This window comes from Balearica regulorum, chromosome 17 (assembly GCF_011004875.1).
Source record: "Balearica regulorum gibbericeps isolate bBalReg1 chromosome 17, bBalReg1.pri, whole genome shotgun sequence".
NCBI classification, from domain to species: domain Eukaryota; kingdom Metazoa; phylum Chordata; class Aves; order Gruiformes; family Gruidae; genus Balearica; species Balearica regulorum.
The window spans coordinates 14,825,591-14,846,908 of record NC_046200.1 but is presented as its reverse complement, the minus strand read 5'-3'; the positions used below and the strand labels follow the sequence as shown (position 1 = coordinate 14,846,908).

The following is a 21,318-nucleotide window of genomic DNA, read 5'->3' as shown; positions in this document are numbered from 1 at the left end:
CGTGTCCCCACCGTGTCCCCCGCCCCGTGTCCCCACTCGTGTCTCTGCACCTCCCTCCAGTCCCTCCCGGGGCGGCATCGCCCAGTGGGGTGTCACTGAGGGTGGGTGTCGGTGGGGGGGAAGAGAAGAGCGTGTGTGTGTGTGCGTTTGCACACGCGTGTGCTGGAGGGCACTCCCCGCGGGACACGGGCCCCGGGTGGAATGACACCCCCACCGAGAGGGGGGGAGGCGGGGGGCAGCGGGAGGGGGGATGACAAGGACTACAGCTCCCAGCAGGCCCCGCGGCGCGGGCAGGCCGGGCTGGGCGGGGAGGCGGCGCAGGGCACGCTGGGAGCTGTAGTCCCAGCCGCCGCCGTTCATGTGGTGGGCGCCGGGGCCAGGCTCGGGGGCGGCGGGGGCGGCGGGGGCGGCCCCGGGGCGCTGTCCCGGCGGGCGAAGGCGTCGTGGGCGATGTCCAGGTCCCGCAGCACCGCCTGCAGCCGCCCCTCGAAGGGCTCCCCTGCGCCCCGCGGCAGGGTCAGCGCCGCGCCCGGCACCCACCCTCCCCCGGCACCCACCCGCGACATCCATCCCCGGCACCCACTCGCGGTACGCCCCCGGCACCCGTCCGGGGCATGCCCTCGTCACCCACTCCCAGCGACTACCCCAGCACCCACCTATCCCCGCTACCCGCCCCCGGCACCCACCCGTGACACCCACCCACGGACCAGCACCCCACTCCCATTATGTCCCACCCCGTGTCCCCGTGTCCCCCCATCCCAGCCTGTCCCACCGGCCCTCATCCACCCCCCCACGTCCCGGTCTGCGCCCCCATCCCCCCACTGCCCCACGGACACGGACAGGCACTGCTGTGTGTGTGTGTGTGTGCGTGTGTGCGTGCGTGGGGAGTGTGTATGCGGGCGTGGGGGGGGCGTGGGGATGGGGGGGGGTGTTTGGGGGGGGGGCTATGTGTCTGAAGCTCGGCGTGGCCGTACCCACGCACGCACCCGGCCGTGCACATCCGTGTGTGCGCACGCGTGTCTGGGCGTGTGCATCGAGCCGGGCGTGTGGCCGTGGCCGCGTGTATTTGCTGTCCCCTGGTGGAGGGAACCAGCTGAGTGCTGGCGGGTGTGTGTGCAAGCGTGTGCATGCGTGTGCAAGCGTGTGCATGCGTGTGCAAGTGTGAGCATGCACATGCGTCTGTGTGCATGAGTGTGCGAGTGTAAGCATGCATGTGCATGTGTGTGTATGAGTGTGCGAGTGTAAGCATGCATGTGCATGCGTGTGCATGCGTGTGCAAGTGTGAGCATGCGTGTGCCTGCGTGTGCCGGCTGCCCCAGGCAGCACCCTAGGGTGCAGTGTCCCCCCCGCGGCAGGGCTGCCCGTACCTGCCTGCCCCGGGCAGGGGGGCTCGGACGCCGCGCCGCCCTCGGGACCCTCGGCCCCCGCCGCCCTGCGGGAGAGGGACCCTCAGCACGCTCCCACCCTGCCCGCCAGCACCCAGGGTCCCCTGGGATCCCCTTGGGACCCCCTTGGGACCCCCCCGGGACCCCCACCCCCAGCCTCACCGCAGCCGGGCCCCCGCCTGCCGGAGGTGCCCGTAGAGGGTCTGCGCCGCCGCCGCGGGGTCCAGGGGGTCGCTCCACTCGCCCAGCGCCACGGTGCTGTGGGTCCGGCTGCACCCGGGCGCTGCCGACGACAACCGTGGTTGGGGGACCCCCGAACCCCCTGCCCGGGGGAACCCCCACCCCAGGGTGCCCGCCGGCCTTACCGGTGCAGGCAGGCTGCAGGCAGCAGGTCCAGCGGCCGGCGCGGAAGGTGCCCGGGTGGCAAGTGGGCAGCATGGCCTCGTTGGCGCTGCTGGCCTGCCGCACCGCCCAGAGCCACTGCCACAGCTCCTGGGCGCTCTGCGGGGACACGCGGGGGGGGGGTGGCACCCCGCCGGGGCACCCATGGGCACCCTGCGCTGGGCACCGCTGGCGGGGAGCGGGAGGAGGAGGAGGAGGAGGAGGGTGGAGGTGGCACAGGTGATGCCAATGGGGTCACTGGCAGGGGTGGGCACCAGGGATGTGACCGGGAGTGACAGTTTGATGGCAAAACTGCCCAGGTAGGACCTGGTGGGGAGGTGGCACCGCAGGAGCCAGGGTATCCCAGTGATCCCAGTGCAAATAGGGCTGGTACACCAGTGATCCCAGTACAGATATGGCTGGATATCCCACTGATCCCAGTTCAGCCAGGGCTGGGCACCCCAGTGTTCCCAGTACAGCCGGTGCCTGGCTATAGCTGGATTTGGGACCAGGACCATTCCCATTGTCCCCATGGGCCCCAGGGGTGCCCCACGGCTGGGTGCTGTGGAGGGGGCTCCCGGGGTGCCCGAGGTAGGGTGGGGGGGCACCCACCTTGCACTGGATGTAGGTGGTGTGGAGCTGCCCGGCGTCATCCTGCGCCACGATCTGCATGACGTGGGGGTGCTGGAAGGTGCCCTCGTCCACCCGCTCCACCGCCCGCATCCACGGCACGGGGATGGAACAGCGCACCTGGGGACCCCGAAACACTGCGACTCACTGCACCCACGTCCCCCCCACAGGACACCCAGTGTGGGGTGTGGGTCCCGGGTGGTACCCACCTGCCACTCGGGGGACTTGGAGTAGGTCAGGGCCTCGCTGCTGAGCCAGAAGTATCTCTTCTTGAAGGCGAAGCGGGGCAGCAGGGCGGCCCCCCCCGCCACGCGGGTGTGCAGGTACCCCTCCTTGATGGTGGCCGAGGGGTGGAAAAGTGCCGGCGGCATCGGCCCCTCGCCCGCTGCGGCCGTGGCGAGGCCAGGCAGGGAGGCAGAGGCGTCACCCCAAGTGCCGCCGCCTCCCCCAGCCGGAGGATGCCCATCCCCGGCCGTCCTGGCACCATCCGCACGGCACCGAGCGCGTCCCCCTCCCCGGGCACGCTCCCAGGGTGCGGGGCAGAGCAAGGATGATGCCCTCCCTTCCGTGTCGGGTGCTGGCACGGCCGGACCCAGCACCAGCGGTGCTCCCCCCCGTGCCCCCCGCGGTGCCCGGCGTGCCCGCTCACCCACCCTCGGTGCTCTCCGCCGTGACCAGGCTGTCCAGGAAGGCTTTGACGCGGGTGACGCTGGGCAGCAGGACGGCGTGCAGCGGGGCCATCCACGGCTCCTTGCCCTGCCCCAGCTGCAGCCCCAGGTTGCCGATGCTCTGCAGCGCCTGCCCCGCGTGGGGAAGGGCTCACGCTGCTGTACCTACACCCCCCCCCCCCCGCCCCGTGGCGTGGGGGGGCTAGGGAGGGGGACCCCACCTCTGGCTGCTCTCTTGCACCCCAGGGGCTTGGGAATTGGGGAGCAGCCAGGAGGGCGATGGGAGCTGTGCCCGACGCGCGGTGGCGTGGCCCGGTGACGGGCAGGGCTGGCCTCGAGTGGAGTGGGAAGGAGCCAGCCCGTGACACGCGGCATGGGGGCAGGAGTGGCTCTGCCCTCCTCGGGGTCCCCGTCATTCCCTGGGGTCACTGTCCCTCCCCAGGTTCCCCATTCCTCCCCAGCATCCCCATCCCTCCTCTGGGTCCCCACCTCTCCCCAGGGTCTCCCTGCCTTTCTGGGGTCCCTGTCCCTCCTTGGCATCCCCATCCCTCACGGGTCCCCATCTCTCCACAGGGTCCGCATCCCTCCCTGAAGTCTCTGTCCTTTCTGGGGTCCCGCTCTGGAGTCTGTGCATCCCTCCCCAGGCTCCCCATCTCTCCTTGAGACCCTTGTCCCTCCTCAGGGTCCTCGTCCTTCCCAAGGTGCCCATCTCTTCCCTGGGTCCCCGTCCCTCCCCAAGGTTCCTGCCCTTCTCCAGGTTCCCCATCCCCCCTGGGGTCCCCAACTCTCCCCGGGGTCCCCATCTTTTTCCCAAGGGTGTCCATCCCTCCCTGGGCTCTCCATCCCTCTCCAGGCATCCCCATCCCTCCTCAGCATTCCCATCCCTCTCCAAGTTCCCCATCCCTCCCCCAGGTCCCCATCTCTCCCAGTGGTCCCCATCCCTCCCCGGGGTCCCCGTCCCTCCTCGGGCTCCCCGCACCTTGGCGAGCAGCAGGAGCGTGCGGCCGGTGCGGGGGTCGGCGTGCTGCTCCCGGAGGCTGAAGAGCTTCGGGGTGAGGACGGCGGGGGCGAAGAAGCGGAGGAAGAGAAACCCGCTGATGGAGAAGTACCGCACCTCCTGGCCAGGGCGGGGGGACAGCTCAGGGCTCGGGGCGGAGGTCCCGGTGACGTGCGGATCCCCAGCCCCGGCCTCGCCGCGTGTCCCACCTCGTGCTGTGCCGAGGGGAACCGCTCCTCCACCCGCCTGCGGAGCTGCTTGAAGGCCATCCTCATGACGACGGGACACTTCTCCACCGAACCCACGATGGCATCGACGATGTCCCCCAGGTAGCCCTTCAGCAGCTCCAGGCTGCTCTCCCGCACCCACGCCTCCGACAGGGACCCCTTGAAGGAGATCCTCCTGCAGGGACACCGCCGGCTCAGGGGGCACCCGATGCCCAGGAACGGGCCAAAAGCCACCGAGGTGACCTGTGAGCTCAGCAGCAATGGGTGACCCACTCCTTCAGGGGACATCGGGATGGGGATGGCTTTGGACATGCCAGGCCCCCCAGCCGTCGCCCCCTCACTCGCCTGCTGCGGCTCAGGTCCATCTTGCCGGGGTCCAGCTCCACGTACTTCTTCTCCTCGAAGATGCGGTTCACCACGGGCTTCAGGACCTCGTGCAGGTAGGGCAGCCCCACCACCTGCAAGGGATGGGAAGTCACCGTTGTCGTCCCCAAACTGTTCCCAGATGCCCTGCTGGGACACAACCCAGCTCTGGGTCCCGATGCCATCACGGGAGGGCGCAGCGGGGACCCGGCTGGTGTCCCCTCCCACACCGCTCACCTTCATGAACTGCTCCACGGACTTGGAGGCCAGCGAGTTGGAGCGGAAGAGAGTGTTGGGGTCCGCTGGAAGAGCGCAGAGGCCGTGGCAAGGCGGGCATGGGGCGATGCCCCAGCCGCCCCTGGTGTGCCCGACCCCACGGACGCGCGGCACCTTTCCTGTCTCCCCCTCGGTGGCACCGCTCTTCTCCCCATGGGAGTCTGGGGGGACACTGGCCACCCAGTTTCCTGGCTGGGGGGGTGCAGGTGGTGCCCCCAGCCCTGGCACTTACTGGTCCTGGCCAGCTCGCGGGAGATGAGATAGTCCAGGAGGGGCACGGCCAGCCCCTGCCCCAAGAAGATCTTCACCAGCTTGGTGGCCACGTCCTGCCGGCTCTCCCCCAAGGTCACCTCCTCCAGGATGGCCAGAGCTGTGCCGGCGGGGGGCTGTGGGGAGGGCAGGGTGGGCACGGCAAAGCCCCCACGCCGGGGTGGTCCCGGGCTGCCCCCCGAGGGTCCTCCCACCCCAGAGCACCCACCTGGCCTGGGCAGAGGATTGGCTCGGTGAGGAGCTGGATGAGGGGCTGGTAGTAGGGGGGGGGCAGGACCCTGTCCTCCACCAGCTGCACCGCCAGCCGCAGGGCGCCCAGCTGCCCCCTGCAACGACACGGGAGGGGCTCGGCCGAATCCTGCACCCGCTGCCCCCCCATCGCCCCAGCTCCTTCCCAGCCAGGATGGGGGGACCACCCCGTGCTGCCCTGGGCACAGCCGCCCTGGGGGAGCCGCTCACGCAGGGTGCAGGCAGCTGCCTGGCCCTGCTGCCTGCACTCACCCGTGGTCCTCGGTGGTGCTGGGGAAGGGCAGGAGCTGGAACCAGCCCTTGGTGGGGTCCGTGCAGATGGTGTCCAGGGGGAACTCGACCTGGAGGGCCGGAGGTCTAAACGTGTGTGGGGGCACGTGCCAGCACCCTGTGCTGCACCCCGCTTCCCCTGCCAGCGGGGACCCCTCTTCGGGGGAGAGCCCAGGACACGCAGGATGCCTGGATGCGGCACTGCCCCGGGCTCAGCGGGTGCACAGACCCCTGTCCCCATCCCTGCGGGTCCTGACCCTGTGGTCACCCGGACCCTGAGCACGGGGAGGGGGTGTGGAGGTGCCCCCGGGACCCTGCCCCGTGCCAGCGTGCCCTGAGCTCCTCACCCGTCCCAAGAAGTCGTTCTTGCCCACGATGTCCCAGTCCCACACCTCCACGCTCAGCACCGTCTCCCCCGGCTCACCCTCCGCCAGCTCGAACTCCAGCACCTCATCCCAGTGCGGGAAACGGGTTTTCTTAATCACCTGCTGGGGACAGGGACCGGTGGCCGCGGGGGACGAGGTGCCCGAGCCTTTGGGTCCCAGCATCCAGCACCCCGACTCACGGCTGTCTCCAACGTGTGCCCGCAGCACGACACTCGGGCGAAGGGGTCCGAGGTGCCCGAGAGGTCCCGGGGGGCCAGGTCTCTGCAGGGAGGTGGGGGTCAGCGGGGGCACAGCGGGCAAGGAGCCAGCACGGTCCCTGCACCCCTGTACCCCCTCTTTCTCCCGACTCGCCTGGGCACCCGTGGGGCAGCCAGCAGGTGCCGGGGGGGATGCTGGTGAGAGTGGGTCCCCATTCCCCAGTGCTCCTGCCCCGAACCCCTTCCTCCTCCGGTCCCTGGGGGGCCAAATGGCACAGTGGGGGGGCTCTGCTGGCCCTTCTGGCTGCCCCAGTGGCCATCCCGTTGCCTTGGTACCCGCTTCGGTTGCCATGGCAGCGGGATGCTGCCTCTGCTGCCTGCTCCTCTACCAGCAGCCTGCTGTCTGGCAGCCGCGTGTGTGGGCACACACGTGGGCACACACACACACACACATGCAGGCACACGTGCACACACATGCACGCACACGCTCACACACCAGAGCAAAGCGGAGGGGCGGCCCGGGACGTGCCTCAGTTTCCCCCAGTTTTGAAGCCAAAGGGGAGAATTGCAGTGCAAGAGGCGGCTGGTCTGGTGGGGACCGTCCCCAGGTACCCCAAGGCCCTCTGGGCCACCCAGCTCTGCCCTTCGTCGTCACCCCCCCCCCCCCCGTCCTCATCCTCACGCAGGGCTGGCAGTGTCCGAGGCAGCGCGTTCCCTGCTGAGACCCCACGGCATCTTGACACGCGAGTTGGCATCATCGATGTCCCCAAGCAGGACACAGTGAGGGTCCTTCCCCGTGCCACCGCTGTCCCCATCACCTCCCCTCCTCCCAACTGCTCACGCCCCACCAGCCAAAAATAAGACGCCGGGGGCGGCCGCACCACCGTTGTGCCCCGCCAGCCCCCCCTTACCTGGCTTCGATGAGGTGGCAGCGCAGCACCCGTGGGTGGCCCTGCTCGGGGACCCACAGCTCCAGGTGGATCTCACCCTGCACCTCCTTGTCGGGGTCCACGGGCGCCAGGCTGAGCCAGCTGTCAACGCCTGCCGAGGGGGACAGGGTGGGTGTCCCACCGTGCCAGGATGGGCCCCGCCGCCCCCCCACCCAGCCCCCCCGCCGTGCCCCCCCCCACTCACCCCGCGGCTCGGCCGAGATCTGTTGGCGGCTGAGCGAGACCTTGCCGATAACGTCATCCTGCCTGCGAGGGCAGAGACACGGCGGGTGCTGAGGCCACCGGCAGGGACATGCCACCCTTCGGGGGTCACCCCACGGGTGGCTGGTGCCCCCCCGTGCCCCCTGCGTCCCCCCTACCCGATGATGTCTTCATCCAGCACGTAGACGGCGAGGCTGTGGAAGCCGCGGGGCAGGCGCAGGGTGTATTCCTCGCCCCAAAAAGGGTTCAGGCTCTTCCACACCGTGGCCGTCCTGTCGGTGACGGGAGCGGTGGCTGCACCCCCAGGGAGAGCGCCCGGCCCCGCACGTCCCCTCCCCGGGGTGGCACGACGTGTGTGTGTCCCCCCCCCGTACCTGGCCACCACTTCGTTGTCCACCTTCACCACGCAGTAGGGATCGCTGGAGCCGGACCTGGGCGGGGAACGTGGGTGCTCGGGGTCAGCACCCCACCTGGGGGTCCCACCCGCCCTCGGGGATGCTGCTGGGGGGGCTCAGGGGGCTGGATCGGAGCTTCGCTTCAAACCCCGCCAGCGAGGCACCAGCCCCAGCAAGTGAGATGAGTTGCCAGGTCTCAGCTGGGCCCTGCAGCCAACACCGGGATGGGGACAACACCTTTTCCCGGGAACCCCACTACGGGCCACCCCGAGCCATCGCTGTGTGTCCCCGTGCCCCCACCCATGGGTACCAGTGTCTTGTCAGCGGCACAGCTGAGCCTGAGTTTCTGTGGCAACCCACAGTGTCACGGTGACACCGGCCTGTCCCAGGGCTTGTCCCAGGCTTAACCCCTTCCGCGGGGGAGGACGGATCGAGGGGACGAGGGCGGGATCCGGGGCTCTTCCACCTGCTCCCCCACAAAGCCCCTTCCCCGCTCATTTACGGCAGCCGGACCAGCACCGAGGGATGCCAGTCCCGGGGTGGCGTAGCGGGGCGATGCTGGAGCCCCGAATCCCCAGCTGCTGGAGGCAGGGGATGATGGGCTTCAGCAAAGAGACCCCAAGCGGGGCAGGGGAGGGGACCCCAGCCCCTGTCCCAGCCACAGACTGGGGGACGGGGAGGTCCTGGCTGAGGCCGGGGGCTCAGCACCGCTTGCCTGGGCGATGTTGCGTGCTGGCTAACGAACGGCTTTGTTAATCGCCGAGGGTATCTCACCGCGTCCCGGCAGAGCAAAGCCCACGGCCCGGCTGGTCTGGCGGGGACGGGCAGGCAGACCTCGGCCGCATGACCCCCTCAAGAGTCCGGATGAGAGCGGGTCACCCCGAGCCCCTCCGCAGCCCCAGGACATCCCCAAGCTGGGTTTGGGGGGCTGGGAGCGGCAGCGGGCACCTCACCCCCATACTGGTGGGTCTGGATCACCCCACTGTGCCCGGACACCCCCGTGCGGGACACCCAGCATGGTGCCAGGACCCCCACCGGGTGGGGAAACTGAGGCAGGGACCCCCCCCACACTGCCCGCAGCCCGCAGCTGATCCCAGCTGCCCGGCCCTGGGAGCGGCCGGCGGTGCCAGGCTGGCACATCCGGAGGAGCCCGGAGCTGCCAGCTCCGCCGAGGCGTATCCGTGGGGCAGGAGCAGGGAGGGGTCTCCCCATCCTCCTCCCCCCCCCCCCCCCCGCTCAGCCCCCCCCGAGGGTGCGGATCCCAGCAGGTTATGTGGGGGTGCGAGGGGCTGTGCCCCCCCAGTGCTACCCTCAGCCTTGGGGGGGTCCCCACCCTGCTGGGGGACAGCAGGGGGATGCCAAAGGGGTTGGGGGGGCTTGTAAACCTCCGGGGGGAAGGGAGGGCGCCCGAGGGGGCTGGCAGTTCCCCACGACCCCCAGACCCCCCCTTTGGGGCAACAGGTCCCTGTCAGCAAGGGTGCAAGGAGGGACCCCAAAAGCTGTAGGGAGAGCAGAGCACCCAGGGCTCCCAGCCCTCCTCGCCACGTCTCCCAGGGTGGGGGGCCAGGGGGAAAGGGGGGGCGGGGGGCCGAGAGCCCCCCAAGCCACTCACACGTCCTTGGCGGGCAGGTCCTTCCCCTCCACCACCCGGCAGCGCAGGGAGGTGGTTTTGGCCATGCCGGCGAACTTCAGGGCGGGCACCTAGGAGTCCATGGGGGGCTGCGATGGGTGCCCGTGGGGTGCCCCGAGCCCCCCCTGCCCCTCACCGCTGCTGGGGTTGCCGACACCTGCCTCCTCCTCCTCCTCCCCGACCGCTTCTCACTGTCGCTTCTTCCTTTTTCCTCTTCTCGGTTGTTTTTCTCGCTGCTTCGCTCCCCACCTGCGTCGGAGCAGCGGGCGAGAACAAGCGAGCCGGAGCGCGCGGGCACGCGGCGGCGGGCGGGCGAGCTCGGGTGGGCTGGCCTCGTGCCCACCGGCCCACCGGCCCAGCGGCTCGTCGTGGGGCTCCCACCGCGGCCCAGCGACCACCGGCGTGGGCAAGGCCTCCTCCGTTCCAGCGATGGGGAAACTGAGGCACAGGCCCCTCAGTGGGGGGTGGCGGTTGGGGGAGGATGCCTTCTGTCCGGTCACACCCGGGTGGCACAGGGGACTGTCCCCAGGCTGGGGGGGGGCTCTGTCTGTACCCCAAAGACCCCCGTGGGACCTTGCCTCCCCCCTCCCAGCCAGACCAGGGAGACTTCAGCAGATCGCGGGGTGCCTGTGGGTGCAGCACCGCAGTGCTCCCCCGATCCACACGCACCCCGAAGCCGGGGGGAGATGGAGGGGGACAAGAAGTGGGGGGTGAGGGCCCCCCTGCCCCCCCCCGCCCTGTTGGTGTGTGGCCCCCCTGCTGCCAGGAATGGGGGGGCGCTGGGGGGGGCTGGCGAATTCGGGGGGGGTGTGGGGGTGGGCTGGCCAGATGTCTCCTGCGGTGACTCACAGCAGGTATTGCCAGGGCGGGCGTCACCGAGTGGGTGCTGGGTCCCTGGGGTGCCACTGCTGGGGGGGGCACTGTGTGGGTGCTGGGTCCCTGGGGTGCCACTGCTGGGGGGGGCACTGTGTGGGTGCTGGGTCCTTGGGGTGCCACTGCCGAGGGGGGGGGGAGGGCATCATGTGGGTGCTGGATCCCCAGGGGGGCTGGTCACTGCCAGGGGGTGTCACCATGTGGGTGCTGGGTCCCCGGAGGGGGGGGTGTGACTGCCAGGGGGGTGTCACTGTATGGGTGCTGGGCCCCTGGGGGGGAGGTCACTTTCAGGGGATGTCACCGTGTGGGTGCAGAATCCCTGGGGGAGATCACTTCTGGGGGTTGTCACTGTGTGGGTGCTGGGTCCTTGGGGTGCCACCGCTGGGGGGGGGGGCATCATGTGGGTGCTGGGTCCTTGGGGTGCCACTGTGTGGGTGCTGGATCCCTGGGGGTGCCACTGCTCGGGGGTGTCACCATGTGGGTGGTGGGTCCCTGGGGGGGAGGTCACTTTCAGGCGGTGTCACCGTGTGGGTGCTGAATCCCTGAGGGGGGGTCACTGCTGGGGGGTGACACCATGTGGGTGCTGGGTCCCTGGGGCTTCATGCCAGGGGGGTGTCACTGTGTGGGTGCTGGGTCCTTGGGGTGCCACTGCCGGGGGCGGGGGGAGGGCATCATGTGGGTGCTGGGTCCTTCGTGCCACTGTGTGGGTGCTGGATCCCTGGGGGCTGGTCACTGCCAGGGGGTGTCACCATGTGGGTGCTGGGTCCCCGGGGGGGGTGTGACTGCCAGGGGGGTGTCACTGTGTGGGTGCTGGGTCCTTGGGGTGCCACTGTGTGGGTGCTGGATCCCCGGCAGGGGTCACTTTCAGGGGGTGTCACTGTCTGGGTGCTGGATCCCTGGGGGTGCCACTGCTCGGGGGTGTCACCATGTGGGTGCTGGGTCCCTGGGGGGGGTGTGACTGCCAGGGGGGTGTCACTGTGTGGGTGCTGGGTCCTTGGGGTGCCACTGCCGGGGGGTGTCACCGTGTGGGTGACCTGGGGGCGTCATGCCAGGGGGATGTCACCATGTGGGTGCTGGGTCCTTGGGGTGTCACCGTGTGGGTGCTGGGTCCCTGGGGGCGGGTGTCACTGCCAGGGGGTGTCACCGTGTGGGTGCTGGGTGCCCGGGGGTGTGCGCGGGGCACTGGGCGCTGTTGGTGCACCCCCGCCGCCAGCCCCACAGCACCGGGGGGCCACGGGTGACAGGGCTGTCCCCACACGCAGGCCTTGGCGCGGCCCGGCGCTTTGTTTGCGGTCCGGCCTGTTCCCCGGGTCCCTCCCTGCTGCTGCTGCTGCCCCGGGGAGCGGCAGAGCCCCGGGACCGGGGGAGCCCCCGGGTCCGGCGGGGAAGCTGAGGCCGTGCGGCCGCTCCCCCTGCCCGGGGGCCTGTGCCTGCTCGTCCCCGGCGGGGGTTCGTCCCCGGGCACCTTCCACCCCCCCGCAGCACCCCGGTACCCCCGGCCCCCCTTGCCCAGGCCCAGGCCCCGGGCGGGCCGCGGCGGGGCGGTGCCGCCGGAGGAGGAGGAGGAGGAGGAGGAGGAGGAGGAGGAGGAGGAGGCAGCCGGGCTCCCCTCCCCGCGCCGCCGCCGCCGCTGCTACCGCCACCCTGGGCCTGGGCCTGGGCCCGTGCAGGCCGCGCCCGGCCCGGCGGGGCTTTGCCGTGGCCGGGCGGAGGCGGCGGGGCCGGGCCGGGCGGTTCGCGGAGCCACCATGAAGCCGAGCGGAGGTGAGGGGAGGCCGGGCTCCGCGGTGACCGGGGCCGCCTCGGTGTGGGCCGGGGCAGCGGGTACCCCCCGTCCTCCGGGACACCCCCCCATCCCCGTGGGGAGGGCGGGAGGAGCGGGGTGAGGCCCAGGCCGGGGGGGGATAACGTGGCCGTCCCGCCGCCCAGAGGAGCCGGTCCTGCTGGCGGAGCTGAAGCCGGGTCGTCCCCAGCGCTACGACTGGAAATCCAGCTGCGAGACCTGGAGCGTGGCCTTCTCCCCCGATGGCGCCTGGTTCGCCTGGTCGCAGGGACACTGTGTGGTCAAGCTGATCCCCTGGCCCCTGGAGGAGGCCGAGCTGTGAGTTAGGGGAGCGGCTGGAGGGAGAAGGGGGTTGCACGGAGCCGGGGCGCGGGGAATGCTGGGGGGGCCAGGCCGCCCCGGGGGGTAAACGTGCACCCCTCCTTTCTCCCGGCAGTTGCAAAACCTCGGAGCGCAAGAGCCGCGGCGGCAAAGCGGAGGGAAGGAGCCGAGGGGCGGCCAAGGAGAAGACGCTGGAGTGCGGCCAGATCGTGTGGGGCCTGGCCTTCAGCGCCTGGCCGGCGGCAGAGGAGACGGACCCCGCCTGCGCCGTGGCTCTTCCCTGCCTGATCCTGGCCACCGGGCTCAACGACGGGCAGATCAAGGTCTGGGAGGTGCAGACAGGTGAGCGGCCCTTGCCGACGGCGGAAGCAGCCATGGCTTCAGGCTGGTTTCTCTCTCCTTGCTCCCCTTTGGAAGGAGATCCCGTCTTCAGCCTTCCCCGAATACTTCCCTGGGATGAGCGGGAGCCCCCTGCCCCGTCCCAAGCAGGGCTGCCTGCGCGTGAGGGTCACTGTCTCGTTCCCCATGGCGGGACAGCACTCAGCGCGTCCCCTCTCTGCAGGACACCTCCTCTTCAGCCTCTTGGGGCACCAGGACGTCGTCAGAGACCTGAGCTTCGCTCCCAATGGAAGCCTCATCCTGGTGTCGGCCTCACGGGACAAGACCTTGCGTGTCTGGGACCTGAGCAGAGATGGTAGGAGCGTGCGGGGACGTCCCTGGTGCGCGGTCACCCCGGGCTGAGGCTGAGCTCTGCTGCGGGAAAGAGGAGGGAGAAACCCACCCTAGTTGGGGAGATGGTGGGAGAGGATCTTTGGGGACAGTGTTCAAGGAAGAAGGGGCGAGTCCTGTGACATGGAGCAGAGCTGTCCTCTTCCAGGTGGGGCTTGGGAGGTACAGGAGGGGTTGCAGGTAGACAGAGCTCGGGATCTGCCCAGGGGAACCCCCCAGCCCCACGTGGATTCCCTCTCAGGAAAGGGAGAGGAGAGCAGGGGCAGGGCCCAGCGCTGTCTCTCGTGCTCCCCTCTTGTGACTCACGTGTCTGCCGTCCCCAGGGCGGCAGGTCCAGGTGCTGTCAGGCCACGTGCAGTGGGTGTACTGCTGCTCCATCTCCCCAGACTGCAGCATGCTCTGCTCCGCTGCCGGAGAGAAGTCGGTGAGTCCTGTGGGATGGGAGCCATCCCGTGTCCTGCTGAATCCAGACCTCCGTGTCCCCCCCAATGCGAGAAGCCCCCCTTGGCAAGCCAGGCCAGAGCCGCCCTCGCTCCTCAGCCCTTCTGGTTCTGCCTGGAGGAGCTGCGACCAGAGCCCACGTGCCTTAAACCCCAGCGGGGAGATGCTTCTCCTCCGTTCCCACCCCAGGGATGCTCCCAGCCTCAGCCCCTGCCTGTGTCCCGCAGGCGCTGCTGTGGAGCATGCGGTCCTACACCCTCATCCGAAGGCTGGAGGGACACCAGAGCAGCGTGGTATCGTGCGACTTCTCGCCGGACGCGGCGCTCCTCGTCACCGCCTCCTACGATGCCTGTGTCATCATGTGGGACCCCTACACCGGGGAGCAGCTGAGGACACTGCGGTACGGAGCTGGTGGGGCCAATAAGGGACCGTGGAAGGGGGACAGAGCGATGCTGTGGGGGTTTGTCAGGGCCAAGCGTGGCCTTCCCTTCTAGTTGGGCACAGCCAGCACCTCTCCCCCGTCTCCGGCAGCTGAAGGGGGGCTCTGACTTGCCGGGTTGGGCCCCTCCACCAGCCCTGGAGCTCTGGGGATGGGGCTTACGGCAGCCTGGGGCTAATGCTGGGCTCCGTCTCCCCACCCGCAGCCACGTCCCCTTGCACTCGGCGGTGGACTACAGCAGCGAGGTCCACACCAGCTCCCTGCGCTCCGTCTGCTTCTCTCCTGAGGGCCTCTACCTGGCCACGGTGGCGGATGACAGGTGAGTGAAGCCCCTTGGGGACCTCCAGCGGGAAGAGGGTCCCCAGGAGGGCACCACCAAAACGAACCGGGAGCTCAGGACATGCCGGGGGGAGCAGACCTCGCGTGCCAGGTCCCCCACCAGTGCCCGGCGTAAGGAGAAAGGGGTGACTGCCTGGGACACCGCGGCTCAGCTGCGGCAAGGGGTAGCAAGGTCAGGGGCCTGTCACCCCTCTGAGCGACGAGCCGGGCCCCTGTCCTCCTGTGTGCTGTGCCACCCTCGCCGCGCTCCTCGGCGCGGTCACTAGCTCTGTCTGCGTCCCGCTCGGCTCTACAGGGGACAGCGCCTCTCGACTCGCTGCCGTGTTCTGACACTCCTGGGATGCTCTAAGCCCAAGGGAAGAAAATCCCCCTCCAGAGTTTGCATGCGTTCAGGGGAACCCAGAGGCTTTATTTTAGCTGCAGGCACTGCGCGGATGTGGTCCTGGCATCATGTCCCCTCCCTTTCTCCTCAGGCTCCTAAGGATCTGGGCGTTAGAGCTGCGGTCTCCGGTTGCGTTTGCTCCCATGACCAACGGCCTGTGCTGCATGTACTTTCCACACGGCGGTTTCATTGCCACAGGGTGCGTACGTGGGAGAAGAGAGCGGAGGAACACGTGGTTGCTCCCTCCTCCTGCAGCTCCGCAGCTGCTCAGCGAATTCTGGGCTTCCCTGGGGGTGCAGGCTGGTTTCCTGGGCTGGGGAATGCGTGGTTGCTGCAAGCTCGGGATGTTTAAGGGTGATTGAGTTTTGTCGCGTTGCTCTGCCCTGTGCTCACGGCTTGTTTGGGTCCCGTTGCAGGACCAGAGATGGCCACGTCCAATTCTGGACTGCTCCAAGGGTCCTCTCGTCGCTAAAGCACTTGTGTCGCAAAGCTCTGCGCACCTTCCTGACAACGTACCAGGTCCTCGCGCTCCCCATTCCCAGGAAGCTGAAGGAATTCCTTACTTACCGGACCTTTTAAGGCAGCGCGGAAAGCAGAGGGATGGAGGTGACAGCCCTCTGCCTGGTGACGGGGCTTGGCCTGGGTCAGAGGAGGCACCGCAGCAACGACGTCTCGCTGATTCGTGAGCCGTGGGGCAGGAGGATTGCTGCTCCCCTTGTTTTGGGGCTGCGTCCGTGAACGTGGAGGGATTTTTTGGTATAATAATACTAGAACCCAGCAAAACTGCACGCAGAGGATGCGAGGGACACAGCTCCCCCTATCCCCCTGTTATCCGCAAGTTTTGGGTGAGGTGCTTTTGCTCCCAAGTGCAACGTTGTGGGTTGAGGGTTAGAAGCCGCAGTCTGAGCGGAGCTTTTGCTGTTTGTACGAATACGGGGGCTATAACCGTCCCTGACAAAACCGACCCTCACCGGGACCGGCTCGTACTGTAGCTTAGTTCCCGGAGGAACACGGGCTCTGTGCGAGCTGGACAAACCTGAGCAGGTCTCTGCGGACTAGACGGCAGCGATGACAGAATAAAAAAAAAAAAAATAAAAAATTGGTTCCTCACATCTTTCCTCTTGGCTTGTAGAGGTGACCTGGGGATACCTGGCAGGGCAGGGCTCCAGCCCGGGGCCTCCAGCCCTCCTGCCGCGGCTGCTGGGGTGGCAGCGAGCGCTCGCTGGGCTCTGACATGCGGCAAACCAGTGAGCGTGCAGCGGAGGGTGCTGGGGAGGATCAGTCCACCACGAAGGCGGGACACGGAGCTTTGCACGGCCCCCAGCTCCCGTTCCTCCGTGGCTTGCTTTCCCCGCTGGAGCTCCAGCAGCCCCGGTATCCAGACGTGCTGTGCACGAAGCGGTCTCGTGCGCTTGTCTCCATCCCGCTTGGTTGGCGTCTGGAGCGACAGCCCGTGCTTTGAGCCCCCTGCGTGCTAGAGGGCTCGGTCCGTCTCCCCAGTTGATGGAGAAGACGGGGAACATCTCCTCTAAACTGCTCCCCGGGATGTTTTCCCCCTTGAGCAGCCGAACCCGGAAAGCCTGGTGTTTCCCTAACCCATACCGGTATCACCCACAGCCGTGTTCCCTCTTGTAACAGGGGGATGTCCCCTGTTAAACCGCGCTGTCCCCGCGCAGCTCGCTGTGCACGGCTGCCCCGCTTGGCTGCACGGGGAGGGGGGGGTGGCACAAGCTGCAGTTGTGCTCCTCGGCGTGTAAACGCCCGGGGCAGCGCTGCCCTGCAAGGACGGGAGGTTTTGCAGGCAGGTGACAGCAGCTGGGCGTCAGCCAGCCTGGTGCGACGGCTTTGCAGCGGGACAGCGGGGACAGGGGGTGAGGTTTGACCCACCGCCCTCCGCTCCTCGCCGTACGGGAGGGAAAAGAAAAGACAAGTGCAACCCGGTGGGCTTTAGAGGCGCCTGTATTTCCCGGTGAAGCTGTGAAACAACGCTGCCCGACTCTCGCGTCACGGCTGCAGGCTCAAGGCTTGCAAAAAGGGAAGGAAAAGCTGGATGGGGCGGGTGCGGGCGTGGGGCTGACGATCCCTCCCAGCTCCTGCCAGGTCTGGCTTTGCAAGCAAGGATCCGCCCAGCAGGACTCAGGCTTCGGCCACGATCAGGTCCCTGGTGACTTGGAAAGCCGCGATGAGGGAGCTCAGCTGAATCTTTTCGCTGGTCCCAGCGGCCAGCCGGTACCTGGAGCAGGGGGTAAGGGCAGGTTTGGGTGTTTACGCCACCGTCCGCGTCCTGACAAAGCGACAGAGCAAGCTAAGCGCAGCGCTGGCAGGTTTATGCAGTGGGGACGGATGCACGGGGGGCTGCGGGCGTCTGCCAGCGGTGTCCACCGGCTGCCAGGACTCGGCGCAACGCGGTAGCGGTGACCCCCACAGGGTGGGCACGCTGGCACCCCCCCAGCCGGGGTGTTTCGGGGCAAGGAGCTGGGGTGAGCGGACACTTACTCGATGTCTGCCATTTTGATCAGCAGCTGGATGCGGACCGAGGGTGGGAAATCAACTGCGGAGAGAAGGAGATGGCGTGCGTCAGTGCGGGCTGGGGGGAGACGGACGGTTGTGCCCCCCCAGGGTGAGCCAGCAGCCGACCCCGCGAGCCCCCACCTCTGTGCACAAACAGGTGGATCTCGGTGAGGATGTCCTGCAGGGCCAAACCCTTCAGCGTCTTCAGCTCCGTGATTTCTGAGATGAGAGCGAGTCAAGAGCTTTCTTCCAGGCCTTTTCCTGTGAGCTCCCACTCCTCACCCCCGCCACAACCCCGGGGGCCCTCCCCAGTGAGCAGCACCCACCCCAGCCGGAGCAGGAGGTCGCAGGACGGGAAGGCCCGGCAAAGGGGAGGGTTTATAATGGTGGGAATGAAACGCCGGGGCCAGCGGAGGGAAAAGGATACTGCGGTAGGCGGTGGAAAAGTCCTGGTTCAGCATCCAGTCGAGGATGTTGGCGATGTCAGACTTGAGGGGGTGTCCCGTGCAGGTGTAGACGTTCTCCTCTGTCACCTTCCCGAAGGCCATTGTGGTGCTCTGAGGAAGAGGAGGGTGGAGGAAGGATGAAGAGCTCGGCCCTTCCTCCACTGGCCCCTCCAGGGCAGCTGCCGGCGTGGGGCCGGCTCGCACAAGGGGAGAGCGGCCGTGGCCACGCTCCGAACCTGCAAGATATTGAGGGCTCTGCGCATGTCACCGCTCGAGAGGGTCACCAGAGCCTTCATCCCGTCCTCCGTCACATCCACCCTGGAAGACAACACCTGGGGCTGCCGGAGGGCAATATAACCGTGGAAAAGCAAACCCGCTGCTCCTCCTTGCACACAGGGGAATGGGGAGAAGGGGGGCGCGACCCCCCCCCCGTCCTGCGCTGTCCCCCCAGCTCACCCCTCCTGCTGTATGACGTGCTGCAGCCGGGGCACCATCAGCTCCGGGGTGAGGGGTCCGAATCGGAAGCGCGTGCAGCGGGACTGCAGGGCGGGGATGATCTTGGAGAGGTAGTTGCAGATGAGGCAAAAGCGGGTGTTTTCGGTGAATTTCTCGATCACTGCAAAGAGGGAGGAGGAGAGGCTGGTCCTTGTCTGCCGCCTCGGACAGGCTGCCACCCCCCCGGGAAAAGTTAAGCGGTGCCAAGGGTGTGGGGTCCCCAGCGCCCCTCACCTCGCCTCAGGGCGTTCTGAGCATCCTGGGTCATGGCATCGGCTTCATCCAGGATGACGAGCTTGAAGCCTTTCCTTGAAAAGGGAGAAAAAAAGGGGGTGGCTGTGGCTGTGGCCCCGGCTGCTGGCTTGGTGCCGGAGAAGGGGGAGCGAGGGGGCACTTATTGCCAGCCTGACCCCCACGAATGCTCCCAGGGAGCCCTCCCTTCCCCTCCAGACCGACACCCTTACCACCCTCATCCTCCCCGCCCCCGGGCACCCCTGGCCCCTTCTCATCCGCACCGGCACGCCGCCCACCCCAGCAGCCCCCCCCCCCCCCCCAAGCCAAACGCCGGGGCAGGCAGTGTCGGGGTGCGTGTGTGTGTGAGTGTGGGGGTGCCGAACGGACGGGGAGCTATGGGAAGCGCAGACCCGTCGCTTACTTAAAGATGGTCCTGGTGCTGGCGAAGCTCAGGATGGGTCCTCGGACGATGTCGATACCCCGGTCATCGGAAGCGTTGAGCTGGAGGGAGACGGCGTGGATCCGCATCCCTGCCTAAGGATGCTCCTAGGGGTGTAGGGGGGGGAACCCCTCCATTCCCACTTACCTCCAGCACCATGGAACCAAACTCCCGTTCCCGGTAGAGCTGCTTTGCGCAGGCAAGGATGGTCGAAGTCTTACCGGTACCGGGAGGACCGTAGAGGAGAAGATGCGGAAGCCGATCCTCACTGATAAACCTCTGCACTGGAGAAGTGATAACAGGATTTGGGGTGTGTGTGTGTGGGGGGATGCTGGCATGCCCGATAACCCCCCCCTTGGGTGGTTTTAGAGGCTTGGGGGGGGTTTATTTACCGGTGCTGAGGATATCCCGATGAGACACCAACTCCGACAGTGCCTGCGGCCGGTATTTCTCCACCCTGCAACCGGAGGAGGAGGAGGAGGAGGAAGGAGGGGGTGTCAGCTTGGGGTAGTGCCCACCGATATCCCCCCCCCCCCCCCCAAATTCTCCTCCCAGCTTCTTTTCGCCGATCCCGATCGTACCACGGAAGATTCCCGCCAGCGGAGCGCGCCATTATCACGATATCTCGCGAGAACACCCGGGATGGGGCGGAACGAGCGGGGCGGCCGTACGGCCGCCCCGCTCGTTCCGCCCCATCCCGGGTGCAATAGCTTAAAAAAACCCCAAAAACCCCAAAACCGGGAGCAATAAACCCCCCCCCCCAAAAAAAAGAGATGCCGTGGGGTGAAAAAACTCGCGGGGAAAATCCCCACGCTGGTAAGGGACGGAAAAACATCCAGAGCCGCAGGAGAAATCTTCTAGAAACGTGCAAAGTTGCTTTCTTAAATTTTTTTTTATTTTTTTTTTTTTTCCAGCCTAGATATTCCTCACGGGGCCATTTCCCTTCTTTCTTGACCAGATTACTTTAAATATTTTTTTTAAAATATTTATTTATTTATTTATTTTTTTTACTAGTTGTTGTTTAACGTTGTTAAAATTAATGGGCGCATCCCCCTGCGACGATTCCGCGTCGTTAGGACCGGCTGAATTATTAACCAGCGTCTGAGCTGCCTGTTTGGGTTTATTTACCCGTTACACCTCTCGGGTAGGGGACCAGTAGGTCACATCAGACTTGGTAAACATCAATTTATAGCGTTATCGATGGGTTCGTTAACAGCCCTGAGGAATCAGGCGCATCCCTTCGGAAGAGGACGCGGGAATTCCGGGTAACTGATGGGTAGGGATGCTCTTTCACAAGGAAGGGAGCCGGGGCGGCTCCTCCAGAGGTGAAGTCCAAGAGATGGATCCGTCCATCGCGGAGGTGGAGATGCTGTTTGGCATGTTACTAATAAAGAAATAAAAATGCTGATGGCGGAAAGGCCCCTTGTCTGCGGAGCGGCACCGCAGCCTTTGAGATGAAGGGAGGCAACCCTGGATTTAAGGGGTCGGCAACAAGCCTGGGCAACGATTTAGCACCCGTGGCCGATGGGCAACGGCATGTAAAAGCTTCCTGGGGTGGTTTTATGGGGAATTTGGTGGGAAAAGCCTTGTGTGACGCTGCGGGGACTCTCCAGCCAGCGAAGGGTTGGTTTCACAAAGGAGGGTTTGGTTGGGTTTGCCCGGAGCCGGCCGTGCCGAGGGGATGTCCTCTCCCTTCCCAGCGGGATGCTGTGCCCCGGGAGAGCGTCGTCCTTGCTAGGCGCGAGGAAAAATGAAAATGAACCTGATTTCAAGGGACTCTCTGTAGCTCTGAGCTCACGGACGTGCAAGAAAACCAGCATAGGTGAATTAAATCATGACAAAATACATTTTATCGAAACCAATTGTGCCAAAACCGACTTGTGTTTAAGAAATGAAGTAGTTAATGGTGCTGGGTAACAACGCGCACAGCTAGCCCGCGTACGAAATCCAGGCACTGATAACGAAGGAAATGAATAATTGAAGCCATCCGAGGCTGTAGAATAGAAAAGCACAGGTCTTCTTCTTGATCTCGGGCCCGTTCCCGCTGTCCGTGATGTGCATCTGCTCAAGCGCGTGAGTCGTCCCACTGACTGCAGCAGGGTTTTTTGGGGAGCGTGAGGTTCGGCGCGCACCCCAAATCACTGCAGGGCTGCTGCTGCTGCTGGTGCCTTTGGTTTCGGGGTTGGTTTTTTTTCTCTTCCAGCGGAATCTCCCTGGTTGCATTTTATTTTGACTCGACTCCACTCGACTTGACTTTACTTTAAAGGGCAGATACTGGGATTGTGGGATTTTTTTTTTTTTTTTGCCCTGGAAGCTGCCGGAGTCGTGGGGAGGGGGAGCAGCAGCATGGTCAAAAGATGCCAGGAGGGATCCACTTGCTCCCCAGTACCCTAATTTTGAGCCGGTGCTCT

The 21,318-nt window shown here is 66.7% G+C and overlaps 3 protein-coding genes across 4 annotated transcripts; 1 reads left to right on the top strand and 2 right to left on the bottom strand.

Annotated features, from left to right (window-relative positions):
* Positions 1–226: 226 nt before the first annotated feature.
* On the bottom strand, positions 227–9,945 carry RASAL1 (RAS protein activator like 1). 2 transcript variants are annotated; one of them, XM_075769618.1, is made up of 21 exons: positions 9,458–9,945; positions 7,825–7,881; positions 7,609–7,722; positions 7,434–7,495; positions 7,211–7,340; positions 6,282–6,363; positions 6,064–6,201; positions 5,699–5,787; positions 5,406–5,523; positions 5,160–5,313; positions 4,889–4,953; positions 4,634–4,746; positions 4,271–4,463; positions 4,044–4,181; positions 3,050–3,161; positions 2,606–2,781; positions 2,379–2,516; positions 1,751–1,886; positions 1,548–1,668; positions 1,368–1,432; positions 227–499 (listed from the first exon to the last, which is right to left on the bottom strand). In XM_075769618.1, the coding sequence occupies exons 1-21, from the start codon at positions 9,520–9,522 to the stop codon at positions 357–359; spliced, it is 2,409 nt and encodes an 802-aa protein (XP_075625733.1). In that variant the 5' UTR covers positions 9,523–9,945; the 3' UTR covers positions 227–356. The 2 variants fall into 2 exon arrangements, with proteins under 2 accessions (XP_075625733.1, XP_075625732.1); XM_075769617.1 differs by having other exon boundaries at positions 3,050–3,194; positions 9,458–9,943.
* Positions 9,946–11,598: 1,653 nt separating this feature from the next.
* Positions 11,599–15,881, top strand: WSB2 (WD repeat and SOCS box containing 2). The gene is made up of 9 exons (XM_075769419.1): positions 11,599–12,112; positions 12,278–12,449; positions 12,568–12,794; positions 13,015–13,146; positions 13,505–13,605; positions 13,850–14,022; positions 14,267–14,380; positions 14,874–14,981; positions 15,199–15,881. The coding sequence occupies exons 1-9, from the start codon at positions 12,097–12,099 to the stop codon at positions 15,359–15,361; spliced, it is 1,206 nt and encodes a 401-aa protein (XP_075625534.1). The 5' UTR covers positions 11,599–12,096; the 3' UTR covers positions 15,362–15,881.
* An 842-nt stretch (positions 15,882–16,723) lies between these two features.
* RFC5 (replication factor C subunit 5) lies at positions 16,724–19,559 on the bottom strand. The gene is made up of 11 exons (XM_075769571.1): positions 19,489–19,559; positions 19,300–19,364; positions 19,055–19,191; positions 18,890–18,969; positions 18,469–18,542; positions 18,196–18,355; positions 17,976–18,057; positions 17,721–17,850; positions 17,435–17,512; positions 17,279–17,333; positions 16,724–17,015 (listed from the first exon to the last, which is right to left on the bottom strand). Exons 1-11 carry the CDS (start codon positions 19,518–19,520, stop codon positions 16,919–16,921), a joined length of 990 nt encoding a protein of 329 aa, XP_075625686.1. The 5' UTR covers positions 19,521–19,559; the 3' UTR covers positions 16,724–16,918.
* Between the last annotated feature and the right edge of the window lie 1,759 nt (positions 19,560–21,318).

What these genes read in the sequence shown, in the direction of transcription:
- RASAL1 (XM_075769617.1), bottom strand. Translation starts at nt 9,522, where the DNA reads ATGGCCAAAACCACCTCCCTGCGCTGCCGGGTGGTGGAGGGGAAGGAC. An exon ending in CTGGATGAAGACATCATCGG is followed by an intron (nt 7,496 to 7,608) that starts GTAGGGGGGACG and finishes CTGCCCTCGCAG; the next exon opens with GCAGGATGACGTTATCGGCA. An exon ending in CACGGCGGAGAGCACCGAGG is followed by an intron (nt 2,782 to 3,049) that starts GTGGGTGAGCGG and finishes CCACGGCCGCAG; the next exon opens with CGGGCGAGGGGCCGATGCCG.
- WSB2 (XM_075769419.1), top strand. An exon ending in CCCCTGGAGGAGGCCGAGCT is followed by an intron (nt 12,450 to 12,567) that starts GTGAGTTAGGGG and finishes TTCTCCCGGCAG; the next exon opens with TTGCAAAACCTCGGAGCGCA. An exon ending in GAGCAGCTGAGGACACTGCG is followed by an intron (nt 14,023 to 14,266) that starts GTACGGAGCTGG and finishes CCCCACCCGCAG; the next exon opens with CCACGTCCCCTTGCACTCGG.
- RFC5 (XM_075769571.1), bottom strand. Translation starts at nt 19,520, where the DNA reads ATGGCGCGCTCCGCTGGCGGGAATCTTCCGTG. An exon ending in GAGCCCTCAATATCTTGCAG is followed by an intron (nt 17,851 to 17,975) that starts GTTCGGAGCGTG and finishes CCTCTTCCTCAG; the next exon opens with AGCACCACAATGGCCTTCGG. An exon ending in CCACCTGTTTGTGCACAGAG is followed by an intron (nt 17,334 to 17,434) that starts GTGGGGGCTCGC and finishes TTCTCTCCGCAG; the next exon opens with TTGATTTCCCACCCTCGGTC.